General features: G+C 37.0%; 1 protein-coding gene across 1 annotated transcript in view; it reads left to right on the forward strand.

The window, feature by feature from the left end:
- The window catches only part of SBNO1 (strawberry notch homolog 1), a 35734-nt gene that overhangs the window by 8978 nt on the left and 6050 nt on the right, over nucleotides 1-20706 (forward strand). The window contains exons 4-29 of the mRNA XM_050906914.1: nucleotides 405-714; nucleotides 2838-2938; nucleotides 4121-4217; nucleotides 5331-5491; nucleotides 6510-6643; nucleotides 6793-6883; nucleotides 7829-7990; nucleotides 8552-8687; nucleotides 8765-8870; nucleotides 10116-10269; nucleotides 11507-11689; nucleotides 11912-12009; nucleotides 12696-12847; nucleotides 13465-13662; nucleotides 13962-14132; nucleotides 14223-14392; nucleotides 15264-15395; nucleotides 16687-16822; nucleotides 17250-17362; nucleotides 17463-17534; nucleotides 18020-18119; nucleotides 18649-18723; nucleotides 18975-19121; nucleotides 19201-19295; nucleotides 19505-19597; nucleotides 20068-20205. Of these exons, the coding sequence (XP_050762871.1) occupies nucleotides 405-714; nucleotides 2838-2938; nucleotides 4121-4217; nucleotides 5331-5491; nucleotides 6510-6643; nucleotides 6793-6883; nucleotides 7829-7990; nucleotides 8552-8687; nucleotides 8765-8870; nucleotides 10116-10269; nucleotides 11507-11689; nucleotides 11912-12009; nucleotides 12696-12847; nucleotides 13465-13662; nucleotides 13962-14132; nucleotides 14223-14392; nucleotides 15264-15395; nucleotides 16687-16822; nucleotides 17250-17362; nucleotides 17463-17534; nucleotides 18020-18119; nucleotides 18649-18723; nucleotides 18975-19121; nucleotides 19201-19295; nucleotides 19505-19597; nucleotides 20068-20205 (3525 nt within the window). The remainder of the gene's footprint in view (nucleotides 1-404; nucleotides 715-2837; nucleotides 2939-4120; nucleotides 4218-5330; nucleotides 5492-6509; nucleotides 6644-6792; nucleotides 6884-7828; nucleotides 7991-8551; nucleotides 8688-8764; nucleotides 8871-10115; nucleotides 10270-11506; nucleotides 11690-11911; nucleotides 12010-12695; nucleotides 12848-13464; nucleotides 13663-13961; nucleotides 14133-14222; nucleotides 14393-15263; nucleotides 15396-16686; nucleotides 16823-17249; nucleotides 17363-17462; nucleotides 17535-18019; nucleotides 18120-18648; nucleotides 18724-18974; nucleotides 19122-19200; nucleotides 19296-19504; nucleotides 19598-20067; nucleotides 20206-20706) is intronic.

The following is a 20706-nucleotide window of genomic DNA, read 5'->3' on the forward strand; positions in this document are numbered from 1 at the left end:
TATACTTTAAGTAATCCAAGCTATTTACTCTGACAATTGTGCAGCTAGTTTATATATTGGAAATTCTCTTCAGCTCAGGGTTTCTGTACCTGTAGTAGTCATGTTTTGTGCCTAGGTGATGAATCCTTCATCCTGGTTTTTTATTTCCTTTCCCTTACCTTAAAATAAAATTTAAAAATACCGTTCAAAAATATGTACAGCAGTATATTGATAGGTAGACACTTCTTGCTCATACTGTTGCACCACAAGATAATCACTGTAGCATCTTCAGCATGTTATGTGAAGACATTTCTTATTACAAGAGTCTTAAAAACTGGTGACTCCTGTGCTCTAGATGAAAGGCTAATAAAGTCTGCTTTTTTTCCCACTGTCTTCTGACAATTTCCCTGGTTCTTTGTTGCTAGCAACCACCATCCACCACAACCTTTGTGCTGAATCAAATAAATCAGCTTCCAACTTTGGGGACTACAATAGTGATGACAAAAACAACACCTGTTACAACTACAAGGCAGACTATCACTGTAGCAAAAATCATTCAGACCAGCACAACTACTCGACCCTCGGTTGCAGCACCAGCAGTACGCAATGCCTTGACCACTACACCTTCAAAGGACCAGATTCAGCTGAAAGATCTGCTAAAGAATAATAGTCTTAATGAACTCATGAAGTTGAAGCCGCCTCCTAATATTGCCCAACCAGTAGCAACAGCAGCAAGTGAGTTTTCTTTTCTTCATGATTACAGTATTTTAGACAAATAGTGAAATAATATAATGTGAAGATCTTTGCACATCTTGTATTTTCATTGGTTAGTAGGATATCACAGTAAAATGAAATGGTCCAGAAAACCTGATAAATTCTATTCTGACTTTAGTAGTGTTAGAATTTAGGGTGAAGTGATACAAAATAACAGGCTTTTAAAAAAAAATTTAAGCTCTTGATTTACTGCAAGGAATGAGGAACATGACATTTTAGATTGCAGATGGCAAATTGGTAAAATTAATTCATGAACATTACTGAAGTTGATTTAGCTATTTTACTTGAGTCTACATCAGTTTCTGTTCTACTGTATACTTGCTGTGGACATGACAAATGAGTACTTTTTTTTGCATCTTCCAAACTAGATTTGTAGTACATGTTAGTACTCCTATGATAGGGCGTTTCTGTAAAGCATCTCCTGAGAGAGAAAATCTCTGTCCCTGTATGTTTCATGGGAAGCATGAGATCTATTGTTTATAAACTTAAGTCCTAAAAACTCGCTGTTTGTTTCTATGTTACTTGAGTATTGTGTTACCACACTCCAAATCTTCATTTTGTGATTCCTTTCATAATCTTTCTTTGTATGTTATTTCTGATATGTGGACAGCTTATATGGTCAGCTTAATGTAGGGGAAAAGCTGCATGTGTGTGTATTTTTATGATTTGATTCTTTCAAGTTATTCTGGTTTTAGCATGAGGTTAAGATCAGACTAGTTGCATTTGAAAATATCTCTATTGCTGTTTTTTCTGAAAGGTACAGAGGCTTTTTCTGGATTACTATATTTTCATTGTCTCTGAAATAAGATTTACTGATTTTTATGGGCAGGGTTGGAAGTAACCTATTTTTTCATATGCAGATAGAGTGCACAATAAATGAAGCTGTCCGTTAGGACTGAAACAAAAAGAAGAATGTGCCTCCTTGTTTCATTGCTTCCTGTTATGGAGTGGTTGACAAAAATTGAAGTTGAGACACCAACTGAAGTTGGGGTGTGGGGGGTAAAGGAGTGAGGAACAGAAGGGGGAGAAGGTTTTATAGAACTGACTTATCCCCTTTGTGCTAAATGAAAACTCACAGAAGCACATAGGTAATACCAAACACAATAGCTGTTGTAGTGGCACAGCTGCAAAAAATAGTTGAATCTATAGCTTCTGTGTTAAGTGAAAAGGAGACATGCAACTTCTAGAACTGCATTTCTAATCTTATTTGTGTCCTTGTGTTTCTGGATCTTTCTTCGTGCTTACAAAAAAATAATTGACAAATACTTGTAGAAAATTCAAGCGCAGAGAAGCTCTTGGAAGGAAACATGGTCTTTTCATATAATTCAGGCAGCAGGAGTTCTAGATTGGAAAATACTAAAAAGTTAAATTATGCAACCTCTTTGAGGAAAACTTTATTTGTGCAATTGTCTTAATTGTTTTTTAGGGGCAATTATGGTAAATTTATTACATGCATTGACTGTCAATGTGATGGAAGCTTGACAGCTGCTTTCAATGGTTTACATCTATCCTTTTGTAAATTTTTTTAGTTTTGTACTGAGCCCTATTGCCAGTTGCTTCCAAATGTGGCTGAGGTCAGGAAAGTTAATAAATCGTCCTCTTGAAGGATCCTGTTAGAAACTTTAAACAATTGAGTCCGAAGTGTTGACTTTTTGTTTTACAGAAATAATTATAGTTTCTCCTAAGGTGGTAGATGCCACCAGACCAAGTAAGTTCATTTCTGTTGAAACACTGGGCTTTCTGGTTTGTTGTTAAACTTCAAAGACTCACAAGATGGAGTATTTCTAAACACTATGTATAGATTTGGTGAAGGTCCAACATATTTTTTTTTAATATTGAAACTAATACACAACTGTGTCAGATGCGGTGGTACTGCATGGGAAGTTTCTTCAGTCAAAGTAGTAACAGGATTTAACTCCTTGCTCAGACTTCTTAATTTGGACAAAAATATTGATTGTGTTCTTGAAGCATGAGTGTACTACTGGACATTTTAAACTTCTCTTCCAGCTCATTAGTAGAGAAGGATGTTAATTTGAGTTGATGTTTGGGGAGAATTCCTGTAAAACACAGCTTTTCTTTTGTAGCTGATCTAAGCAATGGTGCAGTGAAGAAGGAGGCTTCCACAAAAGAGGTAGCAAGAATATGGATAAATGATATTAAAATGAGAAGTTTTTCACCTACTATGGTAAGTAGTACAAATGGTTAATTTGCCAAATGAATGTATATTTTATTGGTCACAGCCACCACCTGTGACTAGTTTCACTAGTTACTCATATATGCCTTTTGTGTGGTGGAATTATCGAGTGCATCTGTTTGTTCAAAAGGTTAGTTTCTCCACTAGATGAGTACTTGGTTAGATGACTAAAACGAACAGCTGTGTAGAGCAGACTATCTATATAGTAAATGACAATTTCAAGAAATTACTGTCCTTAACAGAACCTCATTGTGTGGACAAAGAAGGGCGCGCTCCAGTTAAAGCTGATAAGCATATCACTTGCTCTGTGTTTTAAGACGTTTTCTTTTAAAATATCCCCATTCATATAACTAGCAACGAGGAAACTAGAAGACTTTCTGTAGCATGGCTGACCTTCTGGGCGGTTTGATTTAAGATGTAAATTAAGTATCATTCAATTTTCTAAATGTAATAAACATAGATTCTGATGCTGTAAACACTTGAGTGTCAGCATCTCCACCGATGGCTAGAATCAGGCTGAAGTTTGTGATGAACAGTGCTCCTTAGTGACTGGCATACAGAAGGATTTTTCAAACTACTTTTTTATATTAAACATTAACTTAGTAATTGTGGAAGATTTTTGATTTGTCACTAGCAAGTACTTCAAAAATACTCAAATATTTACATTGATCAAGATCACAGTGAAAAATGGGTAACTGTCAGGTTTCAGAGAATACTGGATAGAACTGTGACTATTGTAACTATTCCCCGAAGTTGTGAAATTACGTAATGAATGTGAAACTGCAGGAGACTTCATGGGAGTACTTGAAAGTTAGGTTTTGGCTGTTAACTAGCTGTTGTGTTTTCAAGGCAGTTTCCTTTAAGTCATAGTTTGGATTTAATATGCTGTAAGAAGCGTTTCTTTTTTAATTCTGCTCATGTGAGTTTGGAGTACTTGAATCTCCTTGCAAAGGAAAGGAAGTTCCCTGACTTTGTGTCTTTGAAGGGTTGTTCAGAGTGTAAGAAATCTATATTTCCGTCTGTAGCTTTCCCAGCTGCTCACTTGTTCATCTAGTACATGTGTTAAAACATTCAAGTGCAAGTTTGTGCTCATTTCATTTCTCATGTTAATTTCCAGGATGTAGAGTATTAACAGTGTGCTGTTTGACTAATGCAGGTATTTCTCTATTCTAGAAAGTGCCAGCAGTAAAAGAAGAGGAGGAACCTGAGGAAGAAGATGAAGAAGAAATGGGCCATGCAGAAACTTACGCTGAGTATATGCCAATAAAATGTACGACCTAATTTTTTGTTACGTCAAAAGGCTGAAATGTTTTGAGAGCTAATTTGTTATTTACTCTTCTGTAGTTACTAACACCAAAAAACAGATAGGTTACTATCTGAATCAAGTAAAGGGGACCTGAATTTGTGGTGGGTTTTCCTAGGAAATTTTTCTCTTCTGTAGCACTTAGTTTTGGAAGGTATGCATATTTTTAATAAAAAAGGAATTCTTTAGTGTGTCTTTGAGCAGTACTTATTTCAGAAATTTGATTGATGAACCAAGACCAGGCTTTTTTTACCTGTGTTAAGACACTTTGTGCCTCAGCAGAGGAAATTTTGTAAAGGGATTAAGTGGTCACTGCTACACTTAAGAATCTAGTTTGAGTCTTTTGGTGTGAAATTACTCTAAGCGCATTCTTCCTGCGTTGTTCCTGACTACTTTAGAGCTGGGTTTTTTAAAAAAAAAAAGTGAATCTTTTACTGCTGTTAATTGCCATCTCTTTTTTCCTCCTTTCTCTTTATTGTAATAAGTGACAAAAAGCTGTTATGTTTCCTAGGTACGTTGCTGACCTGCTGTAAAAGCAAGGCAAAAAATTTTGCATGGAGTTTGTCGCTAAATGGTTAATTTTTATGGTCACTGATGAGATCTGTCAGTAATTAAACCATGTCTGTTCTAAATATTTTCTCCTCTCATACTGCTTAAAAACAGCAGTATATAAATAGTGAGAAGAATGTTGCTTTTGTGATTCTGGCGTCTTGAGGCTGCATCTGGCCTTTTGGGAAGGCAAGGTTCAGATGAGTTTTTCTCAAACACGTCCAGTACGCAAATATTTTACTTTTCTATGAACTGAATTTTATCTAATTTCACAAAAATTGGGGGAAGGTGGTGAGAAGAGAAACGAAGTTAAGACTGCAGTTATATAAATTCAGGTTAACGTATTCCTTTGGATGCGATGCAGTTTAACACTTGACGTACTGTTGCAATGAAATGTGGTTGTTCTTGAGTTCAGCCTTTGCAATGGACAGTTGTAATGTGTTTTGGTAAATATAATAACCTGTGCTGCAGCAACAGAACTCTGTATTGTGTTTTCATCTTCTCCCTTCCTCCCCCTCCCTTTTCAACCAGTAAAAATTGGTCTACGTCATCCTGACCCAGTAGTGGAAACCAGCTCATTATCCAGTGTAACTCCTCCTGATGTGTGGTACCAGACATCGATATCGGAAGAAACAATTGATAGTGGCTGGTTGTCAGCTTTGCAACTTGAAGCAATCACTTACGCAGCTCAGGTATGCTAGACATTAGTACAGCTTAAAAGCTAATATAGAATTTAAGAAGAAAAACTGCTATCTGACAAGCACATCTATGTCAGTTTTACAAGGAGATAAACTAGTAAGAGCTTAAAGGTTTGAATTGCATTAGAACATGGCAGGTGGGCTTCAGTTCAGATAAATGTGAGGTAATACACCTGGGAAAGCTTTGTCTAAACCACTTCCATGATGCTGATCTCAAACTGTCTTAAAACTCAGGAAGGACATCTTAGTTGTTATTTTTATTTCTCTGAAATAACTTAATGGCTGCAGTAGCAGCAGGCTAAGAAAGCCAACACTGTTTGGAAGAGTATAGAGAACAAGACTGGGTGTTATTTTGCCGCTATATTAAACTTCAGTGGGCCCACATCAGATGTGCATGCAGCTCTCTGCATGTCAGGGAAGAAGGTAGTGAAGTTAGAGGACAACTAAAATGGTCGCAGGAGGGAAGAAGTTGTCTCATGAAAAGAGACTAACAAGGCTGGGATGCCTCAGGCTGGAGAGGAAGAAGAATGAAGGGGAATGAAATCAGAGTTTACATAATCAAGAAGGCAGTGGAATCCCACAAAACAAGAACAAAGCAGAACTTGGTGAAACTGATAGGAGATTGGTTTAAAATGGATAGAAGAATACTTCTTCACACAGGCAGTGGATGTCTGGGTCTTGCTGCCCCAAAAGGCTGTGGAGGTGCATATCAGTGGGTTAAAAAAAGCAGCCAGTCTAGTAGCAGGCAGTAGGTAGAGTTAGATATGTCCAGCAATTTTACAGCAGTTCTAGGTGCTGAGGGAAGAAGGGGGAGAAAATGGATCACATAAAGCAGTTAGGCTCATATGCTCTCCCTAAATAAAATTCCCCCTTCCTGCTGTCAGGAGGCTGCTTGGCTGGGTGCACCACTGGTCTCGTCCGATAGGATGTTTCTTACGTTTGCTTGTTTCTGACGTTCCACGGTGATGTGTTCTGGAGAATGGGTACAAGTGTTTTGTTCTTTCTCCTACAGCAACATGAAACATTCCTGCCCAATGGAGACAGAGCTGGATTCTTGATAGGTGATGGTGCTGGTGTAGGAAAAGGAAGGACCATAGCTGGAATAATCTATGAAAATTACTTGTTAGGCAGAAAAAGAGCAGTCTGGTAAGTGTGTCAGGATTTGTTAGAGCAGACACCGTAGTGACTATAGTACTTAAATTCAGTGTAATCTGTCTTCTGACAAAAGTTCTAGCAACTGCTTTTTGAACTTCTGCTGTAACTTACAGAATATGTGCTTTGTTTTATATCTTCAGGTTTAGCGTGTCAAATGATCTGAAATACGATGCTGAAAGAGATTTGAGAGATATTGGAGCAAAAAACATATTGGTTCATTCATTAAACAAGGTGTGGAAACTTTTTACTATGTACAGTTGAGGCAAAAATTTAGGTACGCTTGTGTGACAAGTTGTGCATGTTGACTGTTTTAAGAGCAAGAAAGTACTAATTTCAATAAATTTGCTGTCTAGGTCTTGTTTGACAGGCCTTAATTTTATGAAGAACCACACAGTGCTTTAAGTTAATCATGTAAATAGGCCCCTTGTAGGATTAAGTCCTAGCGTGTGCTGTTTTTTTAAAAACATTACTCTTCAAGTAATACACTACTGGTAGAGTGTTTTCTAGAAGTTGAAATATTCTTTAAATCTTTTAGACTTTGTAGTATTTGAATTTTTTCCTTTCTATCTCCCAGCACACATATGTAATACATTTTGTATGTAATACTTGAATAGTAGACTTCTTCAGTAATTTATTAAAGCAGCAGTAGCATGTGCAGTTATTTTTGGATACTGTGCCTCTGCTCAGGATTAGCCACTTATATAAATTGTGAAGTGTGCTTACTGGTTGAACTCACTGAACTTAAAGTTTGTTTTAAGTTAGTATTTTTGCTTTGTGAAGTCTTAATTTCTAAAATACAGTAAAGCTTTAGAAATTGTCACTTACGGTAGCAGCTGTAAATACACTTGACCTATTAGCTCTAAGGTATGCATTGAATCTAAAATCTCAATTGTATTTAAGTTAAGGAAACCATGTAGTCAAAGAATGTGGCTGATAATCTTTTGAGGCCTCAGATCTGGTCTTCCTTAAGTATATATTTAAGTAAGGCCCTGTATCACCCCTTAACCACATTACCATATGCCAGCTATGCCCTAATAATGATGTAGGGATACAGGTGATTCAAAGTGTGCACACCTTAAGGTTAAGACCACCAGCATCCCTTAATCGTATGGTAGGTGGATTTGAGGAGGGATCTCTTTTGAATAACTTCTGTAATTTCTTATTTTTCTGTTGCAGTTCAAGTATGGGAAAATTTCTTCCAAACATAATGGAAGTGTGAAGAAAGGTGTCATCTTTGCTACCTATTCTTCTCTTATTGGTGAAAGTCAGTCTGGTGGTAAATACAAAACCAGATTAAAGCAGCTTCTTCACTGGTGTGGTGAAGACTTTGATGGAGTTGTATCCTTTATCTGGAGTTCAGTTGATTGTAACCAAATTGCTATTTAAGCTTACATCTTTGAAGACAATCTTGTATTTTTATTTGCTGGTATTTTTAGGTATTGTTCTTTATTCATGACAGTGATCGATTGTGTGCACGCTCTGACATTAGACTTGAAGTTTTACAAACTTCGTGCTAAATCTATTACCATGATGATATTGCCACACAACTCTGGTACAAGTGTGAAGTGTCTACTTTTTCTATAACGAACACGTACAACTAAAATATGATGTTTAAGAACCTTAAGTTTTCACTGAAATTATCTCCAGTGAATTCTTAAAAATTTTTTGAGTATCAACAGCATTTTAAAGAACTCAAGTGTTGGTAATTGTGCTCTTAAATACTTACTAGCTAAATATTTTTCCCAGAGTTTTTAGTGAAAAATGTGACTACTGTCTTTTTGAGGTTTACAATTTACTGCTGCCATGTATTGCAATTAGCAGATTTTCTTGTCTTCTGTTTTAGCTCCCCATTCTAAAAGTAAGTGGGACAAAGGGGTGTTTTCCTTAATAACCGTTCAGATTGTATTTGATGAGTGTCATAAAGCTAAAAATCTGTGTCCAGTTGGTTCATCAAAACCAACAAAAACAGGTCTGGCTGTATTGGAACTTCAAAATAAACTTCCAAAAGCCAGGGTTGTTTATGCTAGTGCCACAGGTAGGTACTACTTGGTTTGCACTAAATGTCTCTGTATGTTTTTACTGGCACTGGTACAAAGTGTGTTCTTCTCCTAGGTGCATCTGAGCCAAGAAATATGGCATATATGAACCGTCTTGGAATATGGGGTGAAGGAACTCCATTTAGGGAATTCAGTGATTTTATTCAGGCTGTTGAAAGAAGGTAATATTTTGAAGAGCTATAGCAAGAACGCATATGGTTGTGGTTGACTGTGCTTTCCAGTTCCTTTGTCTTCACCCACTCATAGTCCTCTGCAAACTTGTCCTGCCACACTAAGAACTTTCTGACTCTAGCTTCTAAATGTAGCAGAAATGTCATTTATCTTATGTGGTAAAAAATGAGACATTTCCCTTGCTCACAGAAAATTGAGAGCTTTAGAAGCTTGCTGGGAAAATAGCCCTCTTAAAATGTGGGTGTTACAAACTGAAAATATTTTGCTGCTCATCATGAAAACACACTGTATGTACTGAGTATGCTCAGTATAGTTGATGTCTCACTATTTGCAGAAGCCCTCTAATGTTTATGCATTCAGCTTAAGCAGTTTAACAGGAAGAAGTCTTGTTCTTATGCTTTCTGGCATAAGAACCCACTTCAGAAAAATTATGTATGCTGTTGCAAGGTACTCTGTATTTCAGAACTTATTAAAAAAACTAAATGTGAGAGGTCAGTAGAAAATGCAACTGCTACATTCTTTGGTAGGTGAGCATCTTAATATATCGTGTTTTGCCTACTTAAAAAGAATTTTGAACGCTTCAGAATGCTGCAGTAGGGCTTAGTATGCATCTTCTTGCATACCATCTACATGATGCATGACTTTTCTAGACTGTGCAAGTGTAGTCTCCACTTCATTACTGAGTACGTATCAAATGAGCAGTAATGAAATTACAGGCCCAAGCTTGTGAGTAGGTTAGCTTTGCAATTGACTTCTGTGCTCTCAAGGTGTTGCTGTTGAAGAGAAGTTACCTACTAGTTTAATTATTTTCATACCAGCATAAATCTGAATAGCTTAATACAGTTTGTATTCATTATTTTAAATCTTCAGTGGAGCTTAGAAAATTGCAGTGCAATATTTTGTTATATATTTGGACCAACTTCATTATCCAATTACAGTTTGTGAGGTATTGTCTCCTAATGCATGCTAGGTCATTCAGGAAAAAGTAACTATTTGAGTGTTTATACCTCTTGGGATACACTTAATACTCATGAGGCAGGGATATATTTTTATGTGAAGGCTAAATTTCAAGACCCCTGATTGGATGTGTTTAACGAAATGGTACTAATGATTTTGAAAACATACTCCTTCACATTTGTAAGCATGCTATTTTCTTCTAAAGCACTTGAGGGTTTTTTAACAAATCCTTGCTCTTGAAAATTCTAATATTGACTTAATTTGTTCCTTTATTTTAGAGGTGTTGGTGCCATGGAAATAGTTGCTATGGATATGAAGCTGAGAGGAATGTACATAGCAAGACAGTTGAGTTTTTCAGGTGTAACTTTCAAAATTGATGAAGTTCTGCTTTCACAGGAATATGTTAAAATGTACAATAAATCTGTGAAACTGGTAAGAACTCCTTTTTAAATTTGCTTTCTGTATTGAGTTCTGAGAGGTTGAAGTCACTTGGTTTAAACCTGAATGCTCCTGAAATAGCCTGTTGAGAGACAGGAATGGCATCTTTTTGTCTCATGTTATTGTAAAGATTTCTCCATTTAAGACTTGGCAAAAGCTGTTAATTCTTGTTCTGAGTCATAAAAGATGCAGTTTTGGGTGCATCTTCCAGTATCTGCCAGATCCACTGCCTTCTAGCAGTACTTCAGAGACCTTGGTCATTGTTGCCTAAGATAAAGCTCTTCACCTGTTGGTCATATTTTCATGCTCCAGTCCTCCCCCTTTAGGCAACTGAGCCGATAACAAGCTGCACAACATGAGACAGAGCTGCATGCACTTCTTCACTGAAGCAGTATGGTGGAGTGGTGCTTGTAGTTAAACAGTGCAGGATGATAGTTTTAATCCCGTGGCAGATCGAATCTAAAGCATCGAAGCTGTGGTTCCCTTTAATGTTTTCATTTATTCACCTCTGGTTATCTTTTTCATGTTGTTCTTAATTGTTTTGTCCATATGCTAAGCTGAGTGTCTTTTTCCTGAGTGCACATTCTGCTTATACATTACCGCTGCTGTATTAGATAAAAATAATTAACTCCTTGGACATAGATTAAAATGAGCAGGGTCTTTACGTGCTTAAGAGGTGCTTAAGCGTGACTCTCTATTCATGTTATATAGCTACAATAATTAAAATTTATCTTTGGCAGGGGTATAACATCAACTTTCAAACAGCGCTTTACTTTATGAATGTTGTTTAAAAGAATCACTAAACTTGTGTCCAAAGCTTAGTTTACCTAATCTGGAAACAATTGGTATAACAGAATATTGTAGAAACAAAGGCAGTGGGGTTTGTCTCTTCTTGGGATCTTGCTTTATACTTAATTATGGGCAGTGCTCTTTGCTTTCGTAACCTGACTGTGTTAATGGAGATACTAATAATTAGAAAATACTGTGTATGTTTGCGTTGGTAGTAATGTAAATGTATCTGCTTTTCATGATGAGAGTAATTATCTTCTGAATTTACTAAGCCATAGCTATTTTCTTTTTTGTGAGCTTTGTTTGATGTATGATGAGTTTCCTTGATTTGCAGTCCCATAGTACTGTAACTTTAAACTTCTGTCTTTATTTGGATATTAAACAATGTACCTGTGTAGCCTTGAAATGTGATGTGTAAAGCAATTAACGTTTTCTTCTTCAGTGGGTCAGTGCTAGAGAGAGGTTTCAACAAGCAGCCGATCTTATCGATGCAGAACAACGAATGAAAAAGTCTATGTGGGGTCAGTTTTGGTCAGCTCATCAGAGGTTTTTCAAGTACCTTTGCATAGCATCTAAAGTGAAGAGGGTGGTGCAGCTAGCTCGGGAAGAAATCAAGAATGGGAAAGTAAGTTGATCGAGACCTATTGTTAAATATCTTTGTTAAATGTAAAGCTATTAGATTTTGTTGTTGTTGTTTGTAACAAATAATAACAAATACCTTCAGGCATAATAGCATGCGTTTGTACTTTATGGTATTGAAGCTATTTAATGAGCAGAAATTCAGGTAAAAATAAACTTACAAGTCAGTCTTCTTAGTGACAATGCCTTGTATTCCTTTGTCCTTTAGTGTGTTGTTATTGGCCTGCAGTCAACAGGAGAAGCAAGAACATTAGAAGCTTTGGAGGAAGGCGGTGGTGAACTGAATGACTTTGTTTCTACAGCAAAGTAAGACTGAAGTTTGTTAGAACTGTGCTTTACAAAACTAACCTTAATCCAGCTTAGTGTGTGTAGTAATTTGTCCTTTCGTGTGTAAAACATGCATCAGCGCACAGAAAGTTGGGGAGCCTTTAGTACCAACGTTCTTACTTCAACTGCCTGTACATAAAATCTGACGGTATTGCTCAAGTGAACCGTTGGTTAGCTCCTAGTTCTGCTGGCACTCTGAAATGATGTTTTCAGGTGTGAACAGCTGGTACTGTTCTGCTCGCGCTGGGAGGAGGGCAAGACTTGCCAAGTGTACGCTGCATTTATACCAAAGCAAGTTACAATCATGACTTCCCTCTCTTATCAGATGAGCCAGATCCAATCCTGAGACTGCCTGGCTGAAGATCTTAATTTATTAAGTTAATCTGTCATTTAAACTCTGAGCAATAAGAAAATGGCAGTAGCAATACCACTTGATACTAAACCCAAATTTAACAAGTTATAAGTAACAGTGCTGTAGAGTAAATGACTCCTACTTTTAAGAAGGTGACAAATACAGTAATATGGGTGATAATTATACAGAGTGCTTGTGTAATAGCATTCACAAGGAATAATTCTTCAGAGAAGTCGAGCAAGCTGTTAAAATGTTACAGGTTTCTACTTTAAATAAATGCAAATTCAACTGAAGAACCCTTTTTTCTTAACAGAGGAGTATTCCAGTCTCTTATTGAAAAGCACTTTCCAGCTCCTGACAGGAAGAAGCTGTTTAGCTTGTTGGGAATTGACTTGACTGCTCAAAGTAATAACAATTCACCCAGAGACAGCCCTTGCAAGGAGAACAAAATAAAGAAACGGAAAGGTAATGCTTATGTTCTTACGCTAATGCCATAGTGAAAATGGCAATTTTAGAGCTGCCTAAGAGTGAACTCTGGAAAAAATACAGGAATGTAAATATCAGCACAATCATTCATGGAAGATTACATATTACAAGTCTCTAAGACCTTTGTTAGAAATTTCCATTAATAGATTTAAAAAATGCTGCTGAAGCAATGTAACCTGTAAGTTCCGGCTGCTACTTTGCTCAAAATTGGGTTGATCTAGTATGGGACCATATGCCAAAATGCCTTGCACATGTCAGACCACTTCCTGATGCAGTCATGCAAATAATTAATTGCTTTCTTCTTCTTGAGGCTCCGTAAAGAGAAACCTAATACCAGCCCTCTTCCCAAACTGATTATATTCTTACCGAAAAGTAGGTGATCATAAAAAAAAAAAAAAAAAAAAAAAAAAAAAACAAAACTTGGGAGAGAGGTCTTACTAAAACTTAGATTAGATTCTTTTAAACAGATCTATTTTTAGATCTGGAGTATTTTTCTAGTTTGTATGCAGTTGTGGTAAAACTAACCTCAAAAGTAGACTACAGGGTGTAAACTAACTTTTTTTTTTCTTCTGGGGTGATGGTGGTGATGGAATTAGGTGAAGAAATAAGCAGAGAAGCCAAAAAAGCTCGCAAAACAGGTGGCCTTGCAGGTAGCAGCTCTGATGAGAGTGAAAGTGAATCTGATGCTTCGGACAACGAAGAGAGTGACAATGAGAGCTCCAGATTTTTGAGTTCTGGAGATGATGACGACTTCAACCCGTTCAGAGACGAATCCAGTGAAGATGATGAAGATGGTAAGATAGTTTAAGTGTTTCATCAAGCAAGTAGCTGTACTTGTAGATAGTAAGCATAAAGTCTTTCCTAACCATTTCAATGAGCCAAAAATAAGAGTGTTTGATAAGCATGTAGTTTAATGCTAGTGAGACTGGAATTAGTACTAGAATGTTGATTTGCATCTTCAAGTAGATTTTACGCACTGGAGTTCAGACTTTTGTAAGTCACCTTTTGTAATGAGAATGTAGTTTTTCAAAGGAAAGAATGGCTTTTCAGTAAACGCTTTAAACTTTTTGAAAATAACTTTATTTAACTTTAGATCCCTGGTTAATTAGAAAAGAGCATAAAAAAAATAAAGACAAGAAAAAGAAGAAAAGTATAGACCCAGATTCTATTCAAAGTGCCTTACTAGCTTCTGGTCTTGGATCAAAACGACCTAGCTGTTTTACTTCCACTGTTGGTACCACCACTTCTAGTACCAACACGTCAGGTAAGAATAAGTTTCTTTGACATTGATTCACTTTCTTAGCAGTTAGGCAGTGAAATTCTAAATCTTAAAAGAGTCTCTCTTAAATTTCAGCAAACAGTAACACAAACAGCAGCTTTGTAACAAGTCAGGATGCTGTTGAAAGGGCCCAACAAATGAAAAAAGAACTGCTTGATAAACTGGAAAAGCTGGCTGAAGATCTTCCACCGAATACACTGGATGAGCTTATAGATGAACTGGGTGGTCCTGAAAACGTTGCAGAGGTAGGCTGGTGTTCGCATTAAGAGAAAACGGACTTTTTTTTTTCCCTACTGCAGCCATACATTATCTGGCTGCTGTAAATCAGTGTTGTCATTCAAGGTTGCATGTGACCTAAGTATCTATTCAAGACAACTTGTTTAGCAGTTTTAGACAGTAATCTCACAGGGATAAGAGTATAGGTTACTTTCGCTGAATGCCTCTGAATTAAAAAGAAACATACAGAGAAGAGCTCTGAATGGGTAAATAGGTTATTTCTGAGACTGATAGTTTCTTGTTGGGTACATCATACTAGTTTCTCTTTTGCTTCATAGTGGTGTATTTCTCTAACTAGCTGTAGTCAACTTGAAGCTGATGTATATAAAACAGAAAGCAGCTTTAGTTCATATTCCTAGGCAATGAAGGTTAAGAACCTGTATAATAAAACTGTTAGTGAACAGCCTGATGAATTATCTCTTCTCAATAACCTTAGAAACATGTCTTTAGTAAGCTACCCGTCTCTATCAAGTAGAAACATCATTGTGATTTAAAAGACCCTGTTAAAATTAGTGACAATCTCAGCTGTCCGTTTATTTTCTTAGTACTCTTGGTAAATCCCTTATGGACGGTAGTATAATACTACGTCATTTCTACATAGATATGCTTCTTATACTTTTGATTCCCGAGTTACCTCTAAATAAGTGTTCCACATAGCAGATAATGGCATCAACCAAAAATTAATCCAGGTTCTCTAATGTAGCTTTGCACTCGGAGTAAATTACTGAATCTATTTTAAGGTTGGTGTATGAATAAATAGCACCGTTGCTTGAAGTTTTTGGTCATGGAATAATTTTTGGTATTGCTATAATGAGCTTGTTTTCCCTTTTATTTTTAAAGATGACAGGCCGCAAAGGGAGAGTTGTAAGCAATGATGATGGCAGCATATCTTATGAGTCAAGATCTGAACTTGATGTGCCCGTTGAAATCCTGAACATCACGGAAAAGCAGAGGTTCATGGATGGAGATAAGGTAGTCCTTAAAGAGACACCATTTAGAAAAAACTTGCCAGATGCCATAGTAACATTGACTAAGTTATTCAAGTTGTGGCTCTACCATTATGCCACAGTGGGTTTTTTTAGGTACTATAAGTAAGTACTAGTTAGAAAGCATTTTCTATTCACTGCTGTGTGTTTTGTTTTTCAAACCAGTATGTTCAGTAGTCCTGTCTAATATGTGGCTGCAGCATGCTTTAAAGGTCAGGCTGTAGTTTGGGGGGCCGCGGAGGCCTGTGTTTGAGGTGGGTACACGGGTGCCAAACTGAAAGCTAGCACCTTTATGCTGGTCTTGCAAAACAGCGTATGTTTAAAAGGCAGATAAAGGAATCACAAAGATGTGGAGGGTTTATCTGGATTACTGTGTACCTTAGCTTCCAAGAGGAAGAAATGAAATTGAGAAATGGGGAAAAACCACTGACTAACTTGGTATGAAAAAAACTTTCAGTGAGGAGCTGAAGGGAAAATGTGGAGGTTGCTTACCTTAACAAGGATTGAGAAGTAACGCTGGGAAGAGCGATAGCTTTTGTCCTTTACATTGCACTCTGAAAGAAAATACTGACTGGAACAATGGTAGAATTGAAGCTGATAAAAGAGAGAAGTAAAAAAAAAAAAAAAAAAAAAAAAAACCAAACTTTGCTGTGGTTCATTTTGGACATGCTACCACAAGAGGGCAAATCAAGTAAATGTAGCTGTTGCGTGGAACTTCTGTGGTGTGTTGTTACACTTGAGGGCAAACGCTCGTGTTCCTGTGACTTGCGCACAGTCCATTTACATTCTTTCAAGGCAAATGCATTCAGATGCTAGAATGGCCATATCCTCTTCCTTATACAGTATTAGCAGCAACTTTTGTCTTCTTTGCGTTGCTTGCTATCAGAGCAAGTCTCCTGGTGTCCCTCCCCTTTTCTTTCTTTTTTTTTAAATTAAAAAAAGGGCAGGCCAACATCAGAGAAACCTGCCCTTTGGAATGGCAAGACTGCAACATCCTGCCTTTCTTCGTTTGCACAGAAAGGTGTTGCTGAAAAGTAAAGTGAAAACCACTCCTTTCACTCAAAAAAAATTCGTTAGCATTTCTAACTCTGATAAAGAGAACCATACTCTTTCTCCCCTCCCCCCCTTCTTGTGATAGGAAGGCCAAATAACAGTGAAACCATTCCAGGCCCATGTTAGCAGTAATTGTGAAATTAATTTTTTTTTTTTTTAGAAACTGAAAATTGAAGCTTAATCTGGGGTTTATTGCTAACTAACTATTCCTTTTTTAATAAAAGAACATTGCCATAATCTCGGAGGCTGCCAGCTCTGGTATATCATTGCAAGCAGACCGCAGAGCTAAGAATCAGAGACGGAGAGTTCACATGACTCTGGAGTTGCCGTGGAGCGCGGATAGAGCAATACAGCAGTTTGGTAAATAACTTCTTTGTATCCTTCCCCTAGCAAACTCGGTAATACTAACTGAATTTACTGCTAATTTGTGGAAAATAAGATTGACTAAGCAATCTCTTAAGGACCCTTCCAATCTCCTTTACCCGTGAACAGAATCACCTTTATCTATAGTCATAGCTAATAGTCTTGAAAGTTTTGAAAGAAACCTAGCAGACAGACTTACACTGCAACTTAGGGGTTTTTTCATGGATCAAGTGTCTTGATGAAAGTTGCCACAACTCTAGAGCATTTGGGTACTACCTGCTGTTGGCTGTATTACAGCAGAAACTAATTTTCAGCAGGATTAAGTTCTAGGTTTTTTTCTTTACTCTTCACAATTCATAGTTTATTAGAAATGTTCAATGAAGTGGAATTTATTTAACATCTGTGCTTCTGCTTAATTATCCAGGAAGAACTCATAGATCCAACCAAGTGACTGCTCCAGAGTATGTGTTCCTAATTTCTGAATTGGCAGGAGAGCAAAGATTTGCATCCATAGTTGCAAAAAGACTGGAGAGCTTGGTAAGATTGTTTCAAGAAGTCTGATCCTTCATTTGAGAAAATACAACTTAGATTTCTTTTTCTTAAAATTTGATTTAATTACAAAGGTGTGTCTTAACAGGGAGCCCTCACCCATGGTGACAGACGGGCTACAGAAACTCGAGACCTCAGCAGATTCAATTTTGACAACAAGGTGATGGTTCTGTTTCTGTTTGAAAGCTCATGCTGTGGTGCTTGTTCCATAAATGACCTGTTAAGGAAGGATTTCTTCCGTCTCCTGTGAAGTGTGTTACTTTTAACTGTATTACTTTCTGATAGGAGGCCTTTTTCTGAGATAGCCAGTAAACATTCTTAATTCTGTTTGCAAAGCCACATGGGACACAAATATGTGTGTAAATTACTCTTCTGCGTTTGCTAACAATCCAGGTCTTAAGTAAATGGTATGTGTCCTTTCAGTCACAGCTGAAAGATTAATTTGGCAATTCTAATTAGAAATTAAGACTGGGCTGTTTATATAGTGTAGTTCATAATTGAAAAGCTAATAACCAGTTCCCTTTACTATTGCAGAGGAAAAACATTTTATTGTGAATTACAAATACTTGTTAAACCATGTGTGCTTGGGGCTGAGGCACAAACACTGGATCCCATTGTTAGAGCAACTTTCTTTTTCTTATGCAGTATGGCAGAAATGCTTTAGAGATTGTTATGAAATCCATTGTGAACCTAGACTCACCAATGGTCTCGCCTCCTCCTGATTTTCCTGGAGACTTCTTCAAAGGTAAGTATAATTCACTGGATGTAATGGCTACCTTTTGTTCTCCAGTATGCAGAAAATGCAAATAATTTTAGAGCTAGAAAACGTTACTATTCTAAACCGATCAGCTGGCCCAGATAGGCTCTCACCGGATGTTATTCCTGTGCACGCTGCTTGAATGTTGAAGTTCACGTATGAAACAAGATATGTGAACTCTCGCAATATAAGGCATGTTCTACATCTGTTTGGCCAAAGTATTACATACAGTTCTTAAACTTCATTTTCCCGTTATCTGTTGCAATATCTTGTTCTCCTGTGGGCTTATGTATAGTGCTGTTAGTAGTTTTCCCTGCCTGTGCTTCCTGGAAGGACAGAAGGCAAAGTTCTGTCTTGCTTACTGATGTATTAGGTAGAAATTGCAGGTAACGTATTTGAGGGGTGTCAGAAGCTTTGGAATTGGATCCTGAAACAAGAATGCTAAACAAGCTGTTACTTCATTGATTTATTTTTAGATGACAAAGCAGCTACGATTTAACTTCGTTCTTTTTCCTAGATGTTCGTCAGGGATTGATTGGCGTAGGCTTGATAAATGTAGAAGACAGATCTGGAATCCTAACACTTGATAAAGGTATTTGCGTGTTTAGTGTATCTTTAGAATGTCGCTAGGAATATCATATATCATGATAGTGGATTCCTAGCAACAGAACTGAAGTTGTAACTATCTAAGAGGAGACTTTTTTGGAGAACTTCAGAATGTTTTCCTCATTTCTGAAAGAATGGATTTAAGTAGTCTTTTTGAGACTCTTTGAATACTGATTGAGAGCTTGTCATCAAATTTAATCTTTGTTGACCTAATACGTGTATTTCTTCTTTTTTAAGATTATAACAATATAGGGAAATTTCTGAATAGAATTCTTGGTATGGAAGTACATCAGCAGAATGCTTTATTCCAGTACTTTTCTGACACATTAAATGCGGTTATTCAAAATGCTAAAAAGAATGGAAGATACGATATGGGCATCTTAGGTGAGTAAATCAATTTCTCAGTACTCTTGTACTTAAGTAAGAACAGAGAAACAGAATAACTCTATCCTTTCCTTTTCAGATTTGGGCTCTGGGGATGAGAAAGTAAGGAAGGCAGATGTTAAGAAGTTTTTAACTCCTGGATATTCTACCTCTGGACATGTAGAACTATACACAGTAAGTTAATGCTGTATCTGCTTTGTATGAACTAATCAAACTTGCTTGCCAATTTTAAAACATGGCAATCAGCTAAGCGTGTGCTGAGTGAGGGGAGGTTCCAGGCCTTTCACTGGACAATCTTTGGTTCTATGGTTCTTTAGTTCCTATGTCTGTAACTGTTTTGAAGGCTGTTCCCATTCAAATAACCCTGCATGGCTCTCTTCTAGATCAGTGTAGAGAGAGGAATGTCTTGGGATGAAGCAACTAAGATCTGGGCAGAACAGACGGGTCCAGATGATGGATTTTATTTATCACTGCAGGTAAGATTCTTTGTCTCTTGGATTAGGTTCAGAGAAGTTTTTTGGGGGCTAACCAAATACGCTGTCTCCTCTGAAAAAATTTACTGTTCAAATTACTTCCTGTTCAGTTTGGCAAAATGCTTTCAATCTTACGTGAAAATTCATGTTAAGTTTGTTTCCAACGCTAAGTATGAAGCACTCCTTTTTAGCTGCTCAGGATATTTTCTGATAGGAATGTGAGCCCAAATTAATAGCTCTTCTTTAAACCTGCATCAAGAAACCAGATGCTTTCACTGTAAGGAAAAGTTGTGAGGTTAATGCAGATTAGTGGTACTGTCTTCTAAAGGTGTCCTTATTTATTACTGGTTGTCTTATTGCACACACACACGCGCGCACTATTACTCTGTAAAGAACACAGTATGGAATCACTTAAGGTAGATACTGTCAGGATGTTTAAACTTACAAAGTTTTGGTTTGTCTGTCTCTTACAGATAAGAAATAACAAGAAAACCGCTATTCTAGTAAAAGAAGTGAATCCTAAAAAGAAGCTTTTTTTAGTATACAGACCAAATACTGGGAAACAACTCAAACTAGAAACATGTGCAGACCTGAAAAAGAAATACAAGAAGGTAACCATTAAAATTATGCTAGTTTTAAACTTAAAAAAAATTTGAAAATAAATAGAAGGACTTTCTTTTCTGGTATTTGTGTATAATTCTGGCAAGTCAAAAACTAGGCTTATTTTTCCAGAGCAGAGCTTGTATTTGGGTCTTTTTAAGCGGGTCTACATGTTTCTGCATTCCTATATCTAAAGCTTTCTGAATATAAATAATCTGTGGTGTGGTAATATAAAATGAGGGTTTTTAGGGTCTAGCAAGGAAGAGTCTTGCTTCTGTGTAAGGTGTACAAACATGCTCCTAAATAAGCAGCTGTGTACAGTGTATTCTAAGCAATGATTCTGAAGCTTTAGCTGTTGGCTGGTGACGTTTTAAATACTGTAATGGATTATTTTGTTTAGAGGCTGGTAAGATATCTAACACTTAAACAATTTTATTGTGTTGAATTTGTAAAAACTTGAGGAAACTGACATCAGGTTGATGATTGGAAAAGCTCTGAGGTTCTGCTATGTT

Source organism: Gymnogyps californianus, chromosome 16 (genome assembly GCF_018139145.2).
Source record: "Gymnogyps californianus isolate 813 chromosome 16, ASM1813914v2, whole genome shotgun sequence".
Taxonomy (NCBI): Eukaryota; Metazoa; Chordata; class Aves; order Accipitriformes; family Cathartidae; genus Gymnogyps; species Gymnogyps californianus.